Genomic DNA, 17,954 nt, shown 5'->3' with positions numbered 1-17,954 from the left:
TCTACAAATAAGCAAACAGTTTCCTGGTCATGACATGGTGACAGGGTATATGTAGGGCCACCCACGATTTTTGGCAAGATTCCCACATTTCAAGTTTGTGCTTTAAAAGTTCTTTTGACTGTCACATAATCCAGCCCTTATGCTAATCCGCTGTCATTTTTGAAATGAGGCTCTGCTGGTGATTCATTCTCTCTCAGACGATTGTCTGCATTTTTAGAGTCAGTAGGATTTGGCATCTCCTGTAGTAAAGTAACAGAGAATGACGACAGTAAGACTCCCCCTGCATGAGATGAAAGTTGGGTGGGAAAAACAGTCCAGCCAAAGGTTTGTAATGAACGGTGTATTTGTCAGATGACCTCTGGTGTCTTAAAGTTAAAGTCATCTGGTTTCATGTTGCAGGTGTTCCAGCAGAGTGCCTGAGAGGGGGTAATCATTATACATCACAAGACAGAGTTAGTTATCCTAAAGTTTATAAGGCACGCACCCTCTCTCCCCCCACGCTAACCACTGTGTATATTTACGCTTAGAGACTGACCAAAGATCACTGAGTTGGACTGAGCACAGAAAATATGGCTGGTTTATAATATTAGCAGTCGATCGGTATCAGTTCAATCCTACCAGTCGACTTTTTATTCTTCCTGAAATATTCTCATATTTTGTGGTGGCCACCAAAGGACATCAAACCACAGATCTTCCATGGTGAATTAGCTTTGTTAACAACATTTTCACTGGCAAAGGTCTTTTTATCTATTTATTTGGTGAAAGGAACACATCAGACAAACACCAGCTTAATGTAATCACAAGTTCCTAAGTGATTTATGCCCAAAAGAAAACAGCTTCATGTGACTGACTTTGACTGAAATTTCCTTCCTGGCAGAAAGTGCAGAAGTTTGAGATGATCTGAGCTGCAGTATATTACTTTATTTAATAGAGTTAACACATTAGCCTAGATTCTGTACTTTTCACTTCATGCATTAGCTATAAGTGTTGACGAAGGCTGTATCAATCCACCCACCCACTTCCTTAGGCCGGTCAAACATAATCTTGCAGAATCAGGTCAGTTGGATTACGAGTCACCCCACTCCACTGTACAGAGTCACAGCATAAACTAGTGGTAGACGTCTCTGCATCTCTGCGTATGAATCTTGGAGAGTTTCTTTCTATCAACAAATGAGGTTACAACCACAAAATATCTGACTCTATTTTAAATCCTAGTTCTATAAGAAAAACATCCTTTCCTTTCATCACTGAACTCCCATTAGTAGCTGTTGAGGGTCTCTGTCAGCTGACCCCATAGGCAGTATGAGAAACCAGTCTGGGCATGTAAGTGAGGCCTGGATTTCTTGTAACCACAGACCAAAAACAGGAGCTTAAACTAGATTGAACAACAATTGTTTGCTTGTTTGTTTTGCTTCACATCCAAGCATGTGGAAAAAAATAATAAAAAACTTAAACGTAAACTGTAGATTTCACTGTTTAAGTGTATTGAATTTCTTTAGTTTTTAATTTTTTGCCTTTCATATTGTTTTGAGTTGTTGTTATAAAGTAGGAATGTTGGAATAAATGTAAATATGCCAGAATTTCATTATATCAGTAATTTGTTCAGTAAATGTTTGCAATTATTTAATTCACGTAACACCGTTTTTTTTATAGTTCAACTCTTTAGTTTTGTTTAATAAAATCTAAATTCATCCATTGCAGATTCTCAGGCCTATAACTACAGTTTTCTTACTATCATGTTGGGCAGTAAATTCACCCTCTCTGTTAAACACCGAAAGTCTCAGTATTTTACACTGAAAAGCAAGACTGCTGTAATTCTAAGGTACCAGTCAGCAGGAGAGATTGCTTTTCACCGCTGCAACAAAAGGAGAAGGAGGAGTTAGGAGAATAAATATTGCCAGGGCAGCCAATGCCTTGGACAGCCTCCTCCTGCTCCCCCCTTCACTATTTTGAATGGGGCACTCCTCTTCACTTCTCTTCTGTGCGTGGTGGAGTGTGGAGACAGAGCTGGGGGAAAGTGTGCGTGGAGATTAGTGGCTGTGTGGACATGTCACAGTTCACTCTGGGAGCCTGACAGAGCGGCTGGACGTGGTTCAGACTTGACATTATGGCTATGATGAGGATCCACTTTGGAGTTTTGTTTTTGCTCACTCATTGGGTGGTCTTCTCTGATGCTTGGTTCTGGTCCTGGACTGGTACTACTACTTTGGCCCCAACAGTGGACCAGGAGGGGTCTGGAAGTCCAGCAGGTAGTGGAGAACCACCATCAGAGACTGTTAAAAAGGAGGGGCCAGATATCATTGATGAAGGACACGGGATCCAAAGTCTTGTGCAGACTACTGAGACTCCTCAGCTGACCTCTCTAATGCCCACGACAAAACTGGAGAATGAACACGCGTTAGAAAAGAGCACTGCAAGGATGTCATCACACACAAGTCAACCTGGTAATGAGACATCTTCACTAAAGAATATGGTTTCCAAAGAATCTAATCATTTGAGTTTTACAGGAAATACATCAACATATGTATCGTCAGACACTGGAGCCAGGTCTGAATCAGGATTTTCACCAGGAACTGAAACTAGCTGGAAACCAGGATTTGAAAGACAACAAGGAGACGTAATATCTGCTGATCCTGGGGCCTTAGATAGTGGAGGTGGTGAGGTAACCCAAGCAAATCAAATAAAAGTGAATTTTCAAGAGAGTGCTTGGACTAATGGTAATACGGCAGAAGAGGGCCATAATCCTGGTAGCACAAAATCAGAGCACGGTTTAGATTCTTCTCTTGAAACTCCCAACACAACTAAAAGTAACAGAAACAGTAGCTATAGTTGGAATGACTTTAATTTCACAAGGCATTCACATGAAAACCCAGGAGATTTATTCACCTCAACTGTAAGCGACACATTTGTACACACTGAGTTGTCTCAAGACATCCACGAAGAGACAGTTTCTCAGTTACCAGCTGCTGAATTTACTGCTAAACAGGAACATCTACCAAACCCAGTGATGCAGACTAGTCAAGCTTCATTTGCCAGCCAGACGCTTTCTACAACACAAATACCAGGTAGTCAACCACAAACAGGTTCTGAGAGACCACACACTTTCTTAATACCCACAAGTGCTCAATCTCAAGTGCCTAGTCAAACATTAGGAACAAGGCAGGGTGAAGCAACCACAATAACAGGTAATATTGACAATGCTACTCAAACTTTAGTAAGTGAGCAAGAGCCCAGTCGAACAACTTTGTTTGACCACGCACCTGTAGGTAACCAGGTGACAACTGACAAACACACAGAAGTTGTTAAACCAACAGAGGATGTTGAGTTCCCACAATGCCTGGTGCTAGATACTGCTCTTCCTTTTTGCTCCCCCGTGGTTGGGGAAAAGGTCGCCATACCCAATTTCTTCAACCATAGCGGTGTGGAGGAAATCCGTGAAGTACTGAATGAGTGGGCGTGGCTGTTAAGGTCACACTGCCACCACAGTTTGGAGTGGTTTTTCTGCCTTCTCTTGTTACCAAAGTGCGGCTCTCCAGTCCCGCAACCAATGTTACCCTGCCGGAGCTTCTGCGAAGTCTTGCGGGACAGTTGCTGGACTCTACTGGATGAGGGACACCTCCCTGTGGAGTGCCACACTCTGCCAGATGAGGAGGAGGATGGGTATCAGTGCTTGTCAGTTAGTAACCAGAAAGGTAATCACTGGTCCCAAATTAATCTTATTTTTGGATTCATTTGGGACCAGTTTTGAAAATCCCTACTCCCAGTTTGTCTGGTGTTTTCACTAAATACCCAGAACCCCCCGAAATAACTTGCTCGTTTCCCTGCCAGCACTGAGCTACAGAGATTAACCACTGGTATTGGTCCTCGTGCAGGTTGTGTTGGATGTGCATTTTGAAGAAGAATAAGCATGCTTAATTTTAAATGTGTCCCAGAAGTCCCAGCTAACATGTATTGTACCAGCACATCATAGTGTTTAACCTATTGCATGTTTGTGTTTCCCTTGTCCTCTGGATCGCATGTGACTTATTTTGTGATGGTCATAACACATACATGCACACACACATAATCAATTCAACTCACAACTCTTTTCTTATTAAGCTGTTTATCAGATAATGGTTTGTTCAGCTGTTCAGTACCTGGGCTTGTACGTTCAGTATGCTGTATATACAGTATGCTGGTTTGAATCCATGTTGTTAACATAGTTTTACAATAGTTTTCCATTTTCTTATGTAAGACTGAGGAAAACATAACTGAGCCAACGGTTTCCATTAATCACTGGTCTTTTGGATCGATCTTATCCTTCTGCAAACAGTTTGTGCATGAAATCAATATTAGAATATATCTCTGCTGACAGCAAGTGGCTGGCCGCATGATGTGCATTTGTCTTTTCAGGAATGGACACAGTATTTGTCATGCATGTTGGAACATAGTCATGTTTGCATCAGTGGTTTCCAGTAAGATGTACATTTGTACAAACGACGTAGCATTTCTAACTGGTGGACTAGGAGGGCAAAAGGTGAAGACCATCAAAGTACCTTTAACCGATTAGGTTTAATTTAATGTAATTACAAGATGCATTGAGTATGTTGATTAATAGAACAGTAAACTTGCTTTTGGCTCTAGTGAAGAGAAGTGTTTAGAGCTGCAGAGTTACATACTGTACATTTCACCACAGTTATACAAATTACAATAAACAGTCTCAAGGAGTTTGATCAACAAAGAAATTATGGGATAAAGTTGTCAGTTGTTTATAGTGAGTGTTGATTCATGAGAGAACAGCCGGGATTCCCTGTTTTGTGTCAGTCAGCTTTAAGTCAGAGAGAAAATCTGCTCTCTTTGTCTGTCCCCAATCTCAGTTTGGACCACTGACAGTTCAAGAGTGTTTCTTTTTACAGCCTCACTATCTATCGGACAGCTTTCTCCACTGACAGACAAAAGTGGACAAGATGTTTCATTTTCCAGGACTATGTGTCACATAGATCTCTACATAGATCTTTCTAATACCTCCCTGGCCCTGACTTTCACTGAGCAATTTGCCTTGCAGATCAATAAAGTCTACAGTCAAATCTGTGTCTAAAAGGGCCATCAGCATGGGACCAAAAACACAAAGATACAGATTATATACCAAAGTCTTAGAATGTAGCTGAGTCTTAGGGTGTGGGAGATTACTGTTGGAAGATTGCACAGAGATGTCAAAGTGTGTATCATGGAATCTTTGTAAGAAATTAGTCAGATGAAATCCTTTCACGGTGGGGAGCAGAATTGTTAGGGCTCAATACCCGTTTTAATGATGTTTTTCCATGGTAACCGGTCATCTGGTTGAAAGATGAGCAGTCATTCATATCAGGGTCTAGAGGTCGACTGCAATTTATGTACGCTGAGAGACCCCATTACTCTCTGTCAGTTTAGGCTGTTGGATTTAAACTAAGTAAAATCTGGTCAGTAGCCACAAATGTGGCCCAGAGAAGACATAGGATACTTCCCTTTTAACACATGTATGTGATGCTTTTGTGGTGGTACATTTAGTTTCTTTTTGGGTGGTTGTACAACCTTTTGGTAGTCTGACAGTGATTTGTAACACCATGTTTTCACTGAGCTAAGATTGATATTGGATCTCATGACAGGGAGGCCCAAAGCTGGCTCCAGTTCGTTACTGTGCAGCTTCCCAGGGAGTCATTTTGACTTGGCTCTCGGGAGGGTTCCAATTATGGGCACAGTGTGGTCTGACTTGTTTGCTGCCAGAATCCTATTGCCCCCTCTGGTTTCTGTTGCACTAGGACAAAACTGGAAGTGTCGAGGCTGTGTTCCAAAACACACAGCAGAAGCACTTGAACAATTCAGACTGGATAATGGCCCGAGGTTTTTAACCGCAAATCAAGGAGAGAGGTGCTGTCTCAGCAGGTTGGATGTGCACTAAACCCATGTAGAAACATCTCCACTGTGACTTTGTAAATAACACAGAATGTAGCAGTGTATGGAAAAGGCTGTATTGCCTCAAAAACTCTTTCCTTACAAGATAACTTGAAAAGTATTGAAAAGAAATAAAAGAGCACTAAATGCACTTTGCACACGTTTCCACTGGTGTTCTGCAAATGAGCTGTGACTCTCGTAAAGTCTCGTCTCGTGATATCCCATAATTCTCTTAAATTCTTCTCACGCAACTTCATATGAACTGGTCACATGACCTGGGGAAATGCGGAACTGTTATATCGTTACGTCTAAAAAAAAGTGTTTTAGCTTTAGATATTTGAGAGGTTTTTCAAAATGTAGGTGTTTCCATTACCAGTTTTACTTCTTACCAGAAACACAACAATTGGAGTCCTTCCTAAAACAGTGCAAAGCTTGTGCTAGACCCAATTCCCTTCATGGGCTTTAAGAGACTTAAGTCAACAAGTGTCCTTCCTAGACTGTTATGTGCTTTTTGCTTTTTTAGACTTCTTATGTTAAAGAAACTACAAATTTGTACCAGTGGTTCACAGAATACATTTTACAGAGAAAGAATAAAATGTATTCAGTTTGTGTTTAGTTTAATGGCACAGTTAAGCACAACCCCTTTATCTATAGACTCCTAATATTTTCACATATATATGTCACCATAGATTTTACGCTGACAGAAACTATGGTTATTATAAAGTGCTGCATTGTGCACAATATAGTGTACCTGTCACTGTCAGTTCTTACATTCCCTTAAGCAAAAGATCCTATAAAAGAATCATTTACATTCTGTATTTAAGATGGAAACCATCCAGTACTTGATGTAACATTGTGAGCAAACAAATCAATTGAGCCTTGATAGCAGGCAGACATTCATTGGAGCATGAAAGATCATACAGTGATGAAATGGGCCTCACTGAATAAGCTCCGCTTTTAAATCAGTTGTCTGATAAACACTACAAACATGGTTTATGCTGCAAATGCATGAGTATTGTGACATTTCTGTACACACTCATGGGACTGTTATTGTGATGTCCATGTTTTCAGTTGAACCCTGACACTTTAAGCTCAGGGTCAGACCACCGAGCAGCTTTTTGCAAAGAAGGGGGAGAGATTATTGGCCTTGTCAGCAGGCCTCAAGGGATGTTTTAACTGGTGATAGAGTGTAGTCGGGTGAAACAGCAAAGTTTTCTGTCTGTCAAGATGTTCAAGTGTTTTCCAGTGGATCTTACATGAACCCGTTCTTCCCAAAGCTGTGTAAACAGTTTCATACTGTATATAATCAGCTTTATCAACAGGGTACCGCGAAGTCTGGTACCCCATCCTGGAATGTTGGGAAATGAAAAAGAGCTGTCCTGGCCCTTCTTGACAAGACAAAGTAGCACCATAAATCCAGCATGGTTCCATTCATTAAGTCTTTTTCTATGCCCAACTGACCTTGAAGCTGTCAGTGTTTAACAAAGGCTATTTGGAAAACCTGAATTGATATTGCCCTTAAAATGCTAATGGTAAACCTTTTTTGTGCCCAAACGTTTTTGATCTCTGACAGGGAATGACAGTCTGGCCCTTTGCTGACAATACAGGCACCTTGAACCAGATTCAATAAAATGATTCTCTTGGAAGTCTAAGACAGGTCAAACCTTTTGTGTCAGCTTTGGATCTGCTAATTAAATCGTCTATTTACATTTAAAGCCCCAGATTGTCATCTAGCACATCTACACCAGTACACTTTGTTTTTTTTAGATGTGTATAATAAGTGTCTGGTTTCCTTTCTTTTATGTGGGGGTGACTTCTACACATCGCTCAAAGGCGAGCACATCTGGTCTGTGTGAGCGATGAGTAATAGGTGAGATGTTTCACTAATGAAGGGTTTAGAGAGCTGGTATGAATGCACATTCCAACAAGGGTGGCTGCTGTTTATTTGGTAAAGGCATTAGAAGATCAGATGTTTGAATTGCACGAGTGTTTGTGGAGATAGAGGACAGTAAAGCTGAATCCATCGTAGCTCTGTAGAGGAATGTTAATCGGTTTGAGAGATGCGCCTCACATTCCAGACAATTTATTACAGACCTTAAAGTTTAATGGGCACACAAATCAAATCATTTTTATGATGAGTTCTGCTTTTTCTTGCAAAGAAGTGCACTTCAGCCAGTGTAGACACCGTTAGATACAGGCATACAGACATTGTCATTCAGAGAAAAATCATCCTCTATGGCTTTATTTACTAAAAACGTTGCTCAGTTTTGGAGTATTTCTTGTTTAAGGACAGCTCAGACCAGCTTCCACATCCAAATTATAATGGTTTGCTGTCACACATGATGGATTTTAATACAACTACTACTACTACTACTTCAGCAGAGATTTACATAAAAGAAAAACCTGGTTCAGGCAGGTTTGCACAGGTCCGCTGACGGAACCCTTGAGCTCTCCCATTCTGACTTCAGAATTAGAGGTAATATCTGGTCACCTGGTGCAAACAACCGTTTATCTATAACTTTCATTCATGCTGCAGCCCAGAGTCATTGTGTCATTTCATGTATTCCATGTAGGTATGAAATTCCTGCTTTGTGCTCAGGTGCTGCTTCAGAAAGGTTAATAAAGGTTGGATCCAGTGATTTTAGATGCATGTCCTACATGAATGTGGACTCTAAACAACTTTAACATCACTGATAGATTTAATATGCTGTATGATAATGAGCGCAGTCAAGTAATACAATGCAAAAAGAAGTTGCTTAGTTTCCCAGATTTGATATTTTTGGTTTGAAATTTGACCTGACATGAATATGATTTAATTAGTGCATAGCTGCATAATCCACTTACTGATGAATCCCCCTTAGAAATGTTTGATCTGATTGGAGCAGACGGGAACTCCATGCTGGAATGTATTTTATTGATGTCGTTTCACAGCCTGACTGGGTTCTCTGTATGCTCAGACCGATATGAAAGCATCTATAGTCCTCAAGCAGCGTGCAGAATATTCCGCCTGATGTTTATGGTTGTACAGCAGAAAGCAGGGCCGTGGGTTCAGCCAAACACCTCGTGTGTTTAAGCTCTCAACAAAGCCAACTGCTGACCTCACTGATCTTGTGCACTCGGGGCTGTGGGGAGGCTTTGAACTGAGCAATAGAGCTCGTTCATTAGTCCCCAGGTGGTGAACCAAAGCATTTCTTCAAAGCCCGAAAAATACATCACATGTTCTCCCAAAACAGTCATTTTTGTGATTCCTCCTTAAACTCCTTAAACACTAAGAAAAGCGTTTGAGGAAGAGGAAAAACCAAACCAATGTCCACCCTGCCTGTGTATGAACACACACTGCTCTTTGTGTTCCTTGCATTTCTTAAACACTTTCTTTTAAATTATTATTGCCAGAGTCACCCAGGGTGACGGAAGAGTGAGCAGAGATATGCTGGAGGCCCAGTTGTTGGTCCCCGCGTGCCCTCCAGCAGTGACATTTACCAGATGTGGCGATAGTTGGAAGAATTTATCTTTTCTCTTCAGGAATGCATAGACAACTGTCTGTTCGCTAGTCTGCAGCCGTGGATCAAGCTCTAATTTGTCAAAATATAGACACACACAGACTCATATTTAACAAGTTCTCCCTTCAGTGTAGAATGTAGAATGGTCATGTATTAATATAGCGCCTTCTACCTTCTGGTCCTCAAATCAATCCTTTACAGTCACAATGATGCATCTACCCACTTGTTCACATGCTCCAAACACAATCATACAGCAGTGCACTGGGAGTGACATGGAGTTCAGTGTCTTGTTCAAGGACACTTTGATGTGTGCTCCATGTACTGGTGATCAACCTGCTCTACCTGTTGGACCACAGCCACCCCCAAGTAGAAGTTGTCAGCAATGTCAGCAACTCGTAATATCATGTGAAATCAGTGAAGTCATATGCCACATGCTTTGCCTTTTTTGTAGATGTTTGGGGTCGATATAACATATTTCCTTCTCCATATTTTGGTCTTGTTTGTTTGTGGTCCCATGAGAAGGGGTGCTTTCCCAAGCTCATAAAAAGCCCATATTTTGGTGGAAGCAGTTATTAATGTTTTGTACATCACGTTACAAAGAGAAACACAACCATCTCAGCATTCAGCAATCTTTTGCAAGTAGCAGCAGTTGCACCTGCATCCATCAGAAAGATTCACATTTGGTCACCCACCAACTGTCTAATAGCTCCTGGTCTAACACTGTATTCGGCCTTAATGCCCTCCCTTCTAACCTCCACTGTTTCCTACGTATCATGTCCTGACACCTTGTTTCTCTCACCCTGTAGAAGAAAGTGGAGTTTCCCTCCTGCAACTGATTGGAGATCCTCCTCCAAGTGAAATCACCCAAGTCTATGGACCAGACAACACCCCGGCTTACATCTTTGGCCCGGACGCCAACACAGGCCAGCTGGCACATGCCCACCTGCCGAGCCCATTCTACCGAAACTTTGCCCTCATTTTCAACCTGAAACCAACCTCTGCCAAGGGCGGCGTCATCTTCTCTGTCACAGATGCCTTACAGCGGATCATGTACGTGGGCGTCAAACTGTCGTCCGTGCAGGGCAGCAACCAGAATGTCATCTTGTACTATACAGAGCCTGACTCCCAGCAGTCCTACGAGGCAGCCAGGTTTCTTGTGCCATCGATGAGAGACACCTGGACCCGTTTTTCCATCGCGGTGATGGACGACAGGGTGATGTTCTACCTCAACTGTGACACAGACCCTCAGGAGATGCGCATCGAAAGGTCGCCAGATGACATGGAGTTTCAGAGAGGTGCTGGGGTCTTTGTCGGCCAAGCTGGAGGGGCTGATCCTGAAAAGTTCCTGGTGTGTATAGAGCCTTTTACTGTTCTGCACCAAACTGTTACACTGTATTTACTGAGGAAGTCTGTCTTGATTCTCCACTATTTCTTGTAAAACAGGTCTTTTACAATCTGAGGCTTTCTGGAACATTAACCAAAAGAAAGGGTTCATGCAGTGTGACGCCTTGGAAGAGTGCTTTTAATATTTTGACCTTCTGGAGTCTGCAAGTGGACGACCACACAGTTCCGATGTAATTAACTCCACTGGTTTAGCAGTTTAAGGGTAAAAGTAGTTCATCCATGATTGCCTGCATGCAGGAAAGCACCCAAATGAAGTCAGCACATTTAGATAAAATTTGTCTAATGGTTACTGGGGCTAAATCCAAAACTGGTCCTTTCCTGTAGGCTTTCAGCAGAAGTGTTTACAGCCTGGTGCTAAAACAGTTTTCAGTCTCTAAAGCTAATTTTCCCATTCAAACTGAAGCAAAGTCAATTTTGTATATTTTTGACTTATTTAAATTATGTCAAATCAAATCACAAATTAAAATTTAAAAAAGTGAAAGGGCAAAAAACAAGGTGTCATAGATTCAAGCTATGCGAAAAGCTAATTTATTAATGGCTATATACAGTGCCTTCTTGGCATTTTTTGTGTTTTGATGCAAATGAAATGATGCAAACCTTCAAACAAACCATTTTAATTCCAACCTGGAGCACATAACAGAAAACTTCAATATGCATAACTGTTCATCCCCAAGTCAGTGCTATGTGGAGCCTCCTTTTTCAATTATAGCTCCATGAGCTATACACAGAGCTCATTGTCCATTCCTTAAGGCAAATGTTCCCCTTCAAACCAGTCGAGTGTTGCTTTAGCCGTGAGCTTAGGGTCATTGTCCTGCTGGAAGATGAACCTCTGTCCCAGTTTCAAATCACTGGCAGACTTTAGCAGTTTTCCTCGTGTCCTCGTATTCGGACCAGTTCTCAGTCCCTGCTGCTGAAACTCATGGTGTCATTGAAGAGATAAGATGTGTTGGGTTTGTGCTAGACGTAGCATTTTCATTGTTGGACAAAAAGTTCAGTTTTAGTCACATCTAACCAGAGCACATTCTCCATTTGGGGGCTATCCCACATGCCTTTTGGGAAATATAAAACATTTTTCCTGTTTTTATTTTTAAGTAATGGCTTTTTTTTCTGCCCACTCTTACGTAAAGTCAAACTCTGTGGAGTGTGCAGCTTAACGTGGGTTCCTATAAGACCGATACTCCACTCTCTGCTTTGGAACTCTGTAACTCCTACAGGCTGACCTTTTTGTTCTGTCTGTGGATTTGTTGATGCTCAGATTTGGATATTTGTTTTATAACTCAACCATGACTTTTACTTTACTAAAAGATAGATAGATAGATAGATAGATAGATAGATAGATAGATAGATAGATAGATAGATAGATAGATAGATAGATAGATAGATAGATAGATAGCCATGTAAATTATTTCATTGTGGTTCAATAGAAAAAATATGTTGTTTTGTTGTGTTTTTTTTTGTTGTTGTTGTTGTTGTTGTTGTTGTTGCGTTTTTTTCCAATCGCTTGATTAACTGGGGAATTCTAACAATGTTTTTTCACTCCATGCTCGTTGGTCATGTGCTTTTAGTTGAACCTAGCTGATGAGGTCTTGTGATTTTAATCTCCCTAATCAAATTGAGACTTGGCAGGCTTCTTTAAAAATGTAAATATTTAAATTATGAAATTTTGAGGTTCAGCCATCGGAAAACCAATTTTCCAATTATCCGTCAGTATTGGAGCCATGCTGCAGTGAGACTCTCATGAGCAGATTTATTGAGAAGAGCTGAAGCATTTTAAGAAAAGAAAGACCACAACGTGTTGAGTTGTGCAACTTAAATGTAACCATTAAAAGTCATGGTTAAAATGTTAGAGGGCGATTTATCTTCAAAAAAAAATAAATAAATCCATTTATATTAATTTTTCTCAGGACATAAACGTGTCCTGAAGAATCAGTTTCAAAACAGCAGCAGAGAGACCTCCTCTACACACACAGCTAGTGGCCCTTTGATAGCGGTTTTCATGTTGTCTGTGGGTTTCCTGTGTGGGAACATGTATCAGATCATGTCTGAGGCAGAGATAGCGGCACTTCACAGGCTAAAACTGAGACATCAATAGCTCCTTTGATTCTGTGGAAAGTGGGACTTCCGCTCAGCCCTAGCAGCAAGAGCAGCAGAGATAAGCATCCATATATTTATGTTTCACCTCTAGTGTGTGTGTGAGAGAACAAGCACTGGTGCGACATGATTATATGTGTCATTGAACATCAAAACACTGTGTACTTGTTCTGCTACAGGGTGTGATTGGTGACCTGAGGGTGGTGGGAGACCCCCGCGCTGCTGAGAGGCACTGTGAGGAGGATGAAGATGACTCAGACATGGTGAGTGACACATCATTACATTTTGAAGATGAACTGAATACGTTACACCAGAACGACAAACAGGCATTTTATGACGAGACTGTGAACATATTTCCATCTCATTGTTGGCTGTGTGCAGACTCTTCTCTAAACAGACATTGTCCAATTGCAGCAGCTTTGGCCTGCAAGTCTTTGCAGAACCAATAATTTAAGAATAAAAGTGTTAGGATTAAACTTTGTATTTATCTGCTGTAGTGTGAGCGTTAAATAAGCTCTTTCCATGTGCCCTGTTGTATCTGTAGATGTGTTCATACTTGAAAACAGACTCAAAGTTTGGACCCTCTCACCTTCACATCAGTTTCCTCTGGAAGGAAACCCACATCTTCACACACAACCAAAACTCTTTATATTGTTACGGTGGTTTTACAAATATGAACAGACCATGGACACAAAAATCCCAATGGACAGATTACAAATTGACCCTGTCTCCAGTTGGACATGTCCAAGGTGACCACTGGGGAACAACAGGTTGTGTGGCTGAGTGGAGGTCATACCCTCCTCCTCTTAATACATCCATGACTGACTTTTACATTAATTTGATGCTGACACAGACCCTAACGCTGTGGCTGACGTACACCTCCCCAGAAATGTGTTAAGTTGGTGGTAGCATGTTTAATCTTTAGTATTTCCAGCTTCTTCTCCATCTCCTCAATTTTCAGATTGATGGTTTTGGATCAATAAAGATGGAACACGTGGAGGAAAGGTTAAGTGAGGAGGTTCAGATACAAACATTTCCATGATTCATCTTCGGTGAAATTTCACCATTGTTGAAAGTGAAGCAGGAAGTAGAAAAACAATGAACCCGACTGGTAAAAGAGACACAGCGCTGTGTCATTTTTGAGCCAGACTGACGAACGCACACGTATAAATGGCTAGGTAGGCTACGTACATAGGTTACGACGTCTGTGTCGTACTCTAGATAGATGTATGATAATGTGACCCCTTCATACAGCTCTGTTTATTTAAAGGTAAAACTGCATCATAAGCTCTACTGTGTGGTCTGTGGTCATGTTTTACTGAAGCAGTAAATGGTCCTGAGCAACATTAAATTGGGTGTGTAAAATAATTTTCCTCAAAATACGATAATTTGAAGCTTCTGGTACGATAATGCTTCATTACCCATCTGGCAGAACTGATGAGCCTTGATCTGGCTCCATCACATGGACTCATAAGAGTCTGGGTCGACTTCAGCCCGGCTCTCATCGGGATAATGGACGTTTAAAATCCATGTCATTCTTTTTTGTTACAGGCTAACAAACAAATAAATAATTGTTTTACACTGACCCAACAGACTGTAGCATCAGTCTGACCTTAACATACCAGACTTAGCAGTTCTGTTTGTTTTTTCTGAATGTTTCATCAGCTGGTTGATCTAAATGGCAACTGGTGACAAGAACAGCCGACACAACCTTTGAGCTGACTGTCATCAACCTGCAATGAGAAAACTATTGTCTGAAAACAGGAGCAGAATATATCATTTAAAATATAATGAATGTGGTGGTAAACTTGGTCTGAGGATCTTTATTTTATAGACAGGAAACTGGACGAGAGCAACATTACCAGAGGAGGTCAGGCCTCTGAAGGTTCCTGCATTTGAATTCAATTTACTGAAGCGGCTAAAAGTTTTCAAATAGTTAAATTATAGATTAGACAACACTAGATTTTATTTTATTTAGTTTTTTATTGAGAAAAACACAAGTCACCTCAGGGCATTTACATAGTAGGAAATTGTAATATTATAGAGGGAAACTCAACAATTACCACTTGAGACTTTAGTTCAGTATTACACAGCTTCCAACTACTACTACTAATAACTAGTAAATGTGTAACATAATGAATGAGAGCGCAGCGTCTGACCACCCGCACACAAACAGGTGCCTCGCTGCAGCCCACCAGCAGCTTCATCTGTTATTTAGGAAAACATTCACAACTGTTCTGCTCTCTCAGACAACACAGGTCCTCACTGACAGAGTGAAGTTTAAAGCTCTGCGCTCGGTGTCATCAAATCTTCAGATGTCGTTTGAAATGGATGGGGGAATCACAGGTTTCCAGTTTCAGGATGTGACTTTGATCTCAAATGATCACCTAACAGTTGTTTTCCTGTTCAGACAACACACAAAATGAAACGCTACGCAATCGGAAAGGTGCATGGGTTTACTGTATGAGACCTGCTTACTGTAGATATATGCACATTTAACTTAACCGAGTAAAAGGGTTGTTGAGGTTAAAGTGAACACGGAACCAGGCGAGGAGGCTGCATAAACAACAGGCACCTAAATATGGTCACAAATACTTTCACACAGAGAAGAGATTCCATACAGGTTTATATGCACTAGAGGTTTTACAGACTAGTCGACTTCACTACTGCACCACGACGCTTTAAGCATCATGTCGACTAGTCACTGATCACATGACGCTAACAACACGGCCGCCTCCTACAAGAGAGGTGAGGACTCCTGTGGATCTCTGTAGAAAATAGGGCAGCTCTTTAAAGGGAACCTGGATCCTTTCAAAGAGCCGTTCAAAAGTCTGGCTCATTTATGGTATTTATTTATTTATAAGTTTCCAGTCTGGAGGAAACTCATTCTGTCTGGGAAATAACCTGTGGAAGGGATGAGAGGGTAAGAGCTGGATCATATCATTCTCACTGAGGCATCTCATCAATGTACATTAAAGTGGTGGGCTACCTGAGTTTGAATTACCCTGAACACTGAATCTAGATACTGTATTTAGCCTAAGGGGAAGTCGGTAAAGACCTTTATGTTGACTGGGCATCAAACCCATATCAGTAGCTTGGAATCCTCAGTATCCTTTATATTAGTAAGTCCACCAGCGACTTGTCTGTGGCCAAATAATTGTCCAAACTAAGTGGTGCAGCATGTAATATGCACACGTTATGACACACTAAGAGTAACGCAGTTAAAAGAGAATCAGCTGTGTTTTGAAGTGCTGAGTCAGGTGGAACATCTCGTATCAAATGAAATGTAAACTGTATGATTGGTCTCCTCAGGCTTCAGGGGAAGGAAGTGGCTACGAGGGAACTCAACCCTCCAAACCAGACGTGGTGAAAGGCAACAGATGGACGGTATGGAACAACGTTTGTGTCACATCTTGTATCGTGAAGATTTAACCTTTGCTAAATGAATGCTATTTAATTTATAATGTGACTGTTGGTACTCCTGTTATTCCTGTTATTGCTCTATGAGACTACTCCTGGGATTTTGATACATTGCACTGTAAACATCGTTAGCTCCAACTGGAAATCAATCTGAAACTGTAGCTCAAAGACATAAAAAGAGTGAATGAAGCACAGTTACGTAAGAGGATTCAAACAAGCCAGACGTATCTGCATGGATTACTAACAGCGGACTGCGCTTCTCCAAACACATTCATCCCAGAGTTAGATGTGGTGCTGTCCTTCCCTCTGTATTGTTGTCTGATGTCTCAGCATAAGTGAGCAAACTCTCACTCCTCAAGAAAAAACTGTCAACTGTCTGATTCTGTTTCAGAATCAAATAGGAAGTCATAGAAAGTTCTTGTTCTGAGCTCTTTATTTTATTTTTAATCCATCCATTCATCATGGAAGGCGTGGGTGTAAAGTGTAGAGCATTTACCTTGTTCTGTAAATCTTTCGCTGCCTCCCTCCGTCTGTTTCATTATCTCTAAGCCATTTATCTTTGTGTCTCACTCACACTCATTCACGTCTTCCCTCTGTCAGATAGCCACAGCCATGTACTGCGCATTCATCCACTCCCACTCACAATTATAGCAGAGTGTTAGAGAAACCAGATGTCAATTTGGACTCGATCTGATCCAAGTGAGAGGCCCCCTGCCTCAAGGCTTTGTTATTCAGACTGGTTTCTCAATCAGCTGCAACGCAGGAAGTGACAGAGTTGGAAAGAAAGTGGGAGAAGGAGATGAGGAGGGCAGGGTCAGTAGTCGGAAGTCTCTTCATCGCCGCTGCTCCAATTACTTGATGCAGCTTTTACGAGGGACTTTTCCCACCTGTGCAGGAGCCATTTATTAGCATCATGCAATATGTAGCGCAATGTAAAAACACAACAGCTGGCACATAATGCCCACCTGACAATTTCTTTTCCATCTCACAGTCTGTTCGCTCAGAGTTATAACTTACACTCCACACAATTGTCTAACCTGTGCAATTAAGACAAGTTGGGGCAAAGACAAGGCAGAGAGGGGGAGCTGTACAAGTGAGACTTTCCATTTTGTCATCCTGGAATTCTTGGTGATAGATGGCAGAGCTAGTCAGTAATCCTTAAAGGTGTCACCGAGGGTATTAAAGTGTCGCCTTCAGCATGAAGCCCAGGAGGAAATGTTCCCGCAGCACAACTGTTCTATCAAACAGTAGTTATTTACTCTAGTAAAACAGTTTTACATTCATATCTAAAGTTATTAGCACCTATTTCTTTTACATGGAGATAAATGAATGGAAATCATAGCAAGTGTGTTTGCAGTGATTTACTAATATTATTAGATAAAGCAGAGGCATTAAAACTTAAAAATCTCATCTCAATTACTCTTTAGTTTAGTTTCTTATTAGAACACGTCATGTTTGCATGTTTCCTCGCAGTGAATCTTGATCCTGAACCTCTTTAAACAAGACCATTGTTTTCACTTTTTACATTGTAGTTGATCCAAGCAATAACTTGTTCTGTGAATTTTATATAAACAAACACAGCTAAATTCTCTGAGTTGTCTTGAACGCAGCTGTAACTGCACTGCCTAC

General features: G+C 41.2%; 1 protein-coding gene across 4 annotated transcripts in view; it reads left to right on the top strand.

Annotated features, from left to right (window-relative positions):
* col18a1a (collagen type XVIII alpha 1 chain a) overlaps positions 1-17,954 on the top strand; it is a 62,235-nt gene that overhangs the window by 27,587 nt on the left and 16,694 nt on the right. For 2 of the 4 annotated variants that reach the window (XM_047601079.1, XM_047601078.1), the window contains exons 1-4: positions 2,454-3,692; positions 10,217-10,758; positions 13,085-13,168; positions 16,218-16,292. In XM_047601079.1, the coding sequence (XP_047457035.1) occupies positions 2,471-3,692; positions 10,217-10,758; positions 13,085-13,168; positions 16,218-16,292 (1,923 nt within the window). In that variant the 5' untranslated portion in view covers positions 2,454-2,470. The other 2 variants (XM_047601081.1, XM_047601082.1) reach the window with 2 other exon arrangements.

The sequence above is a fragment of the Mugil cephalus genome, chromosome 12 (genome assembly GCF_022458985.1).
Source record: "Mugil cephalus isolate CIBA_MC_2020 chromosome 12, CIBA_Mcephalus_1.1, whole genome shotgun sequence".
Taxonomy (NCBI): Eukaryota; Metazoa; Chordata; class Actinopteri; order Mugiliformes; family Mugilidae; genus Mugil; species Mugil cephalus.
The sequence above is the reverse complement of the archived record's forward strand: the minus strand, read 5'-3'. Positions and strand labels throughout refer to the sequence as shown.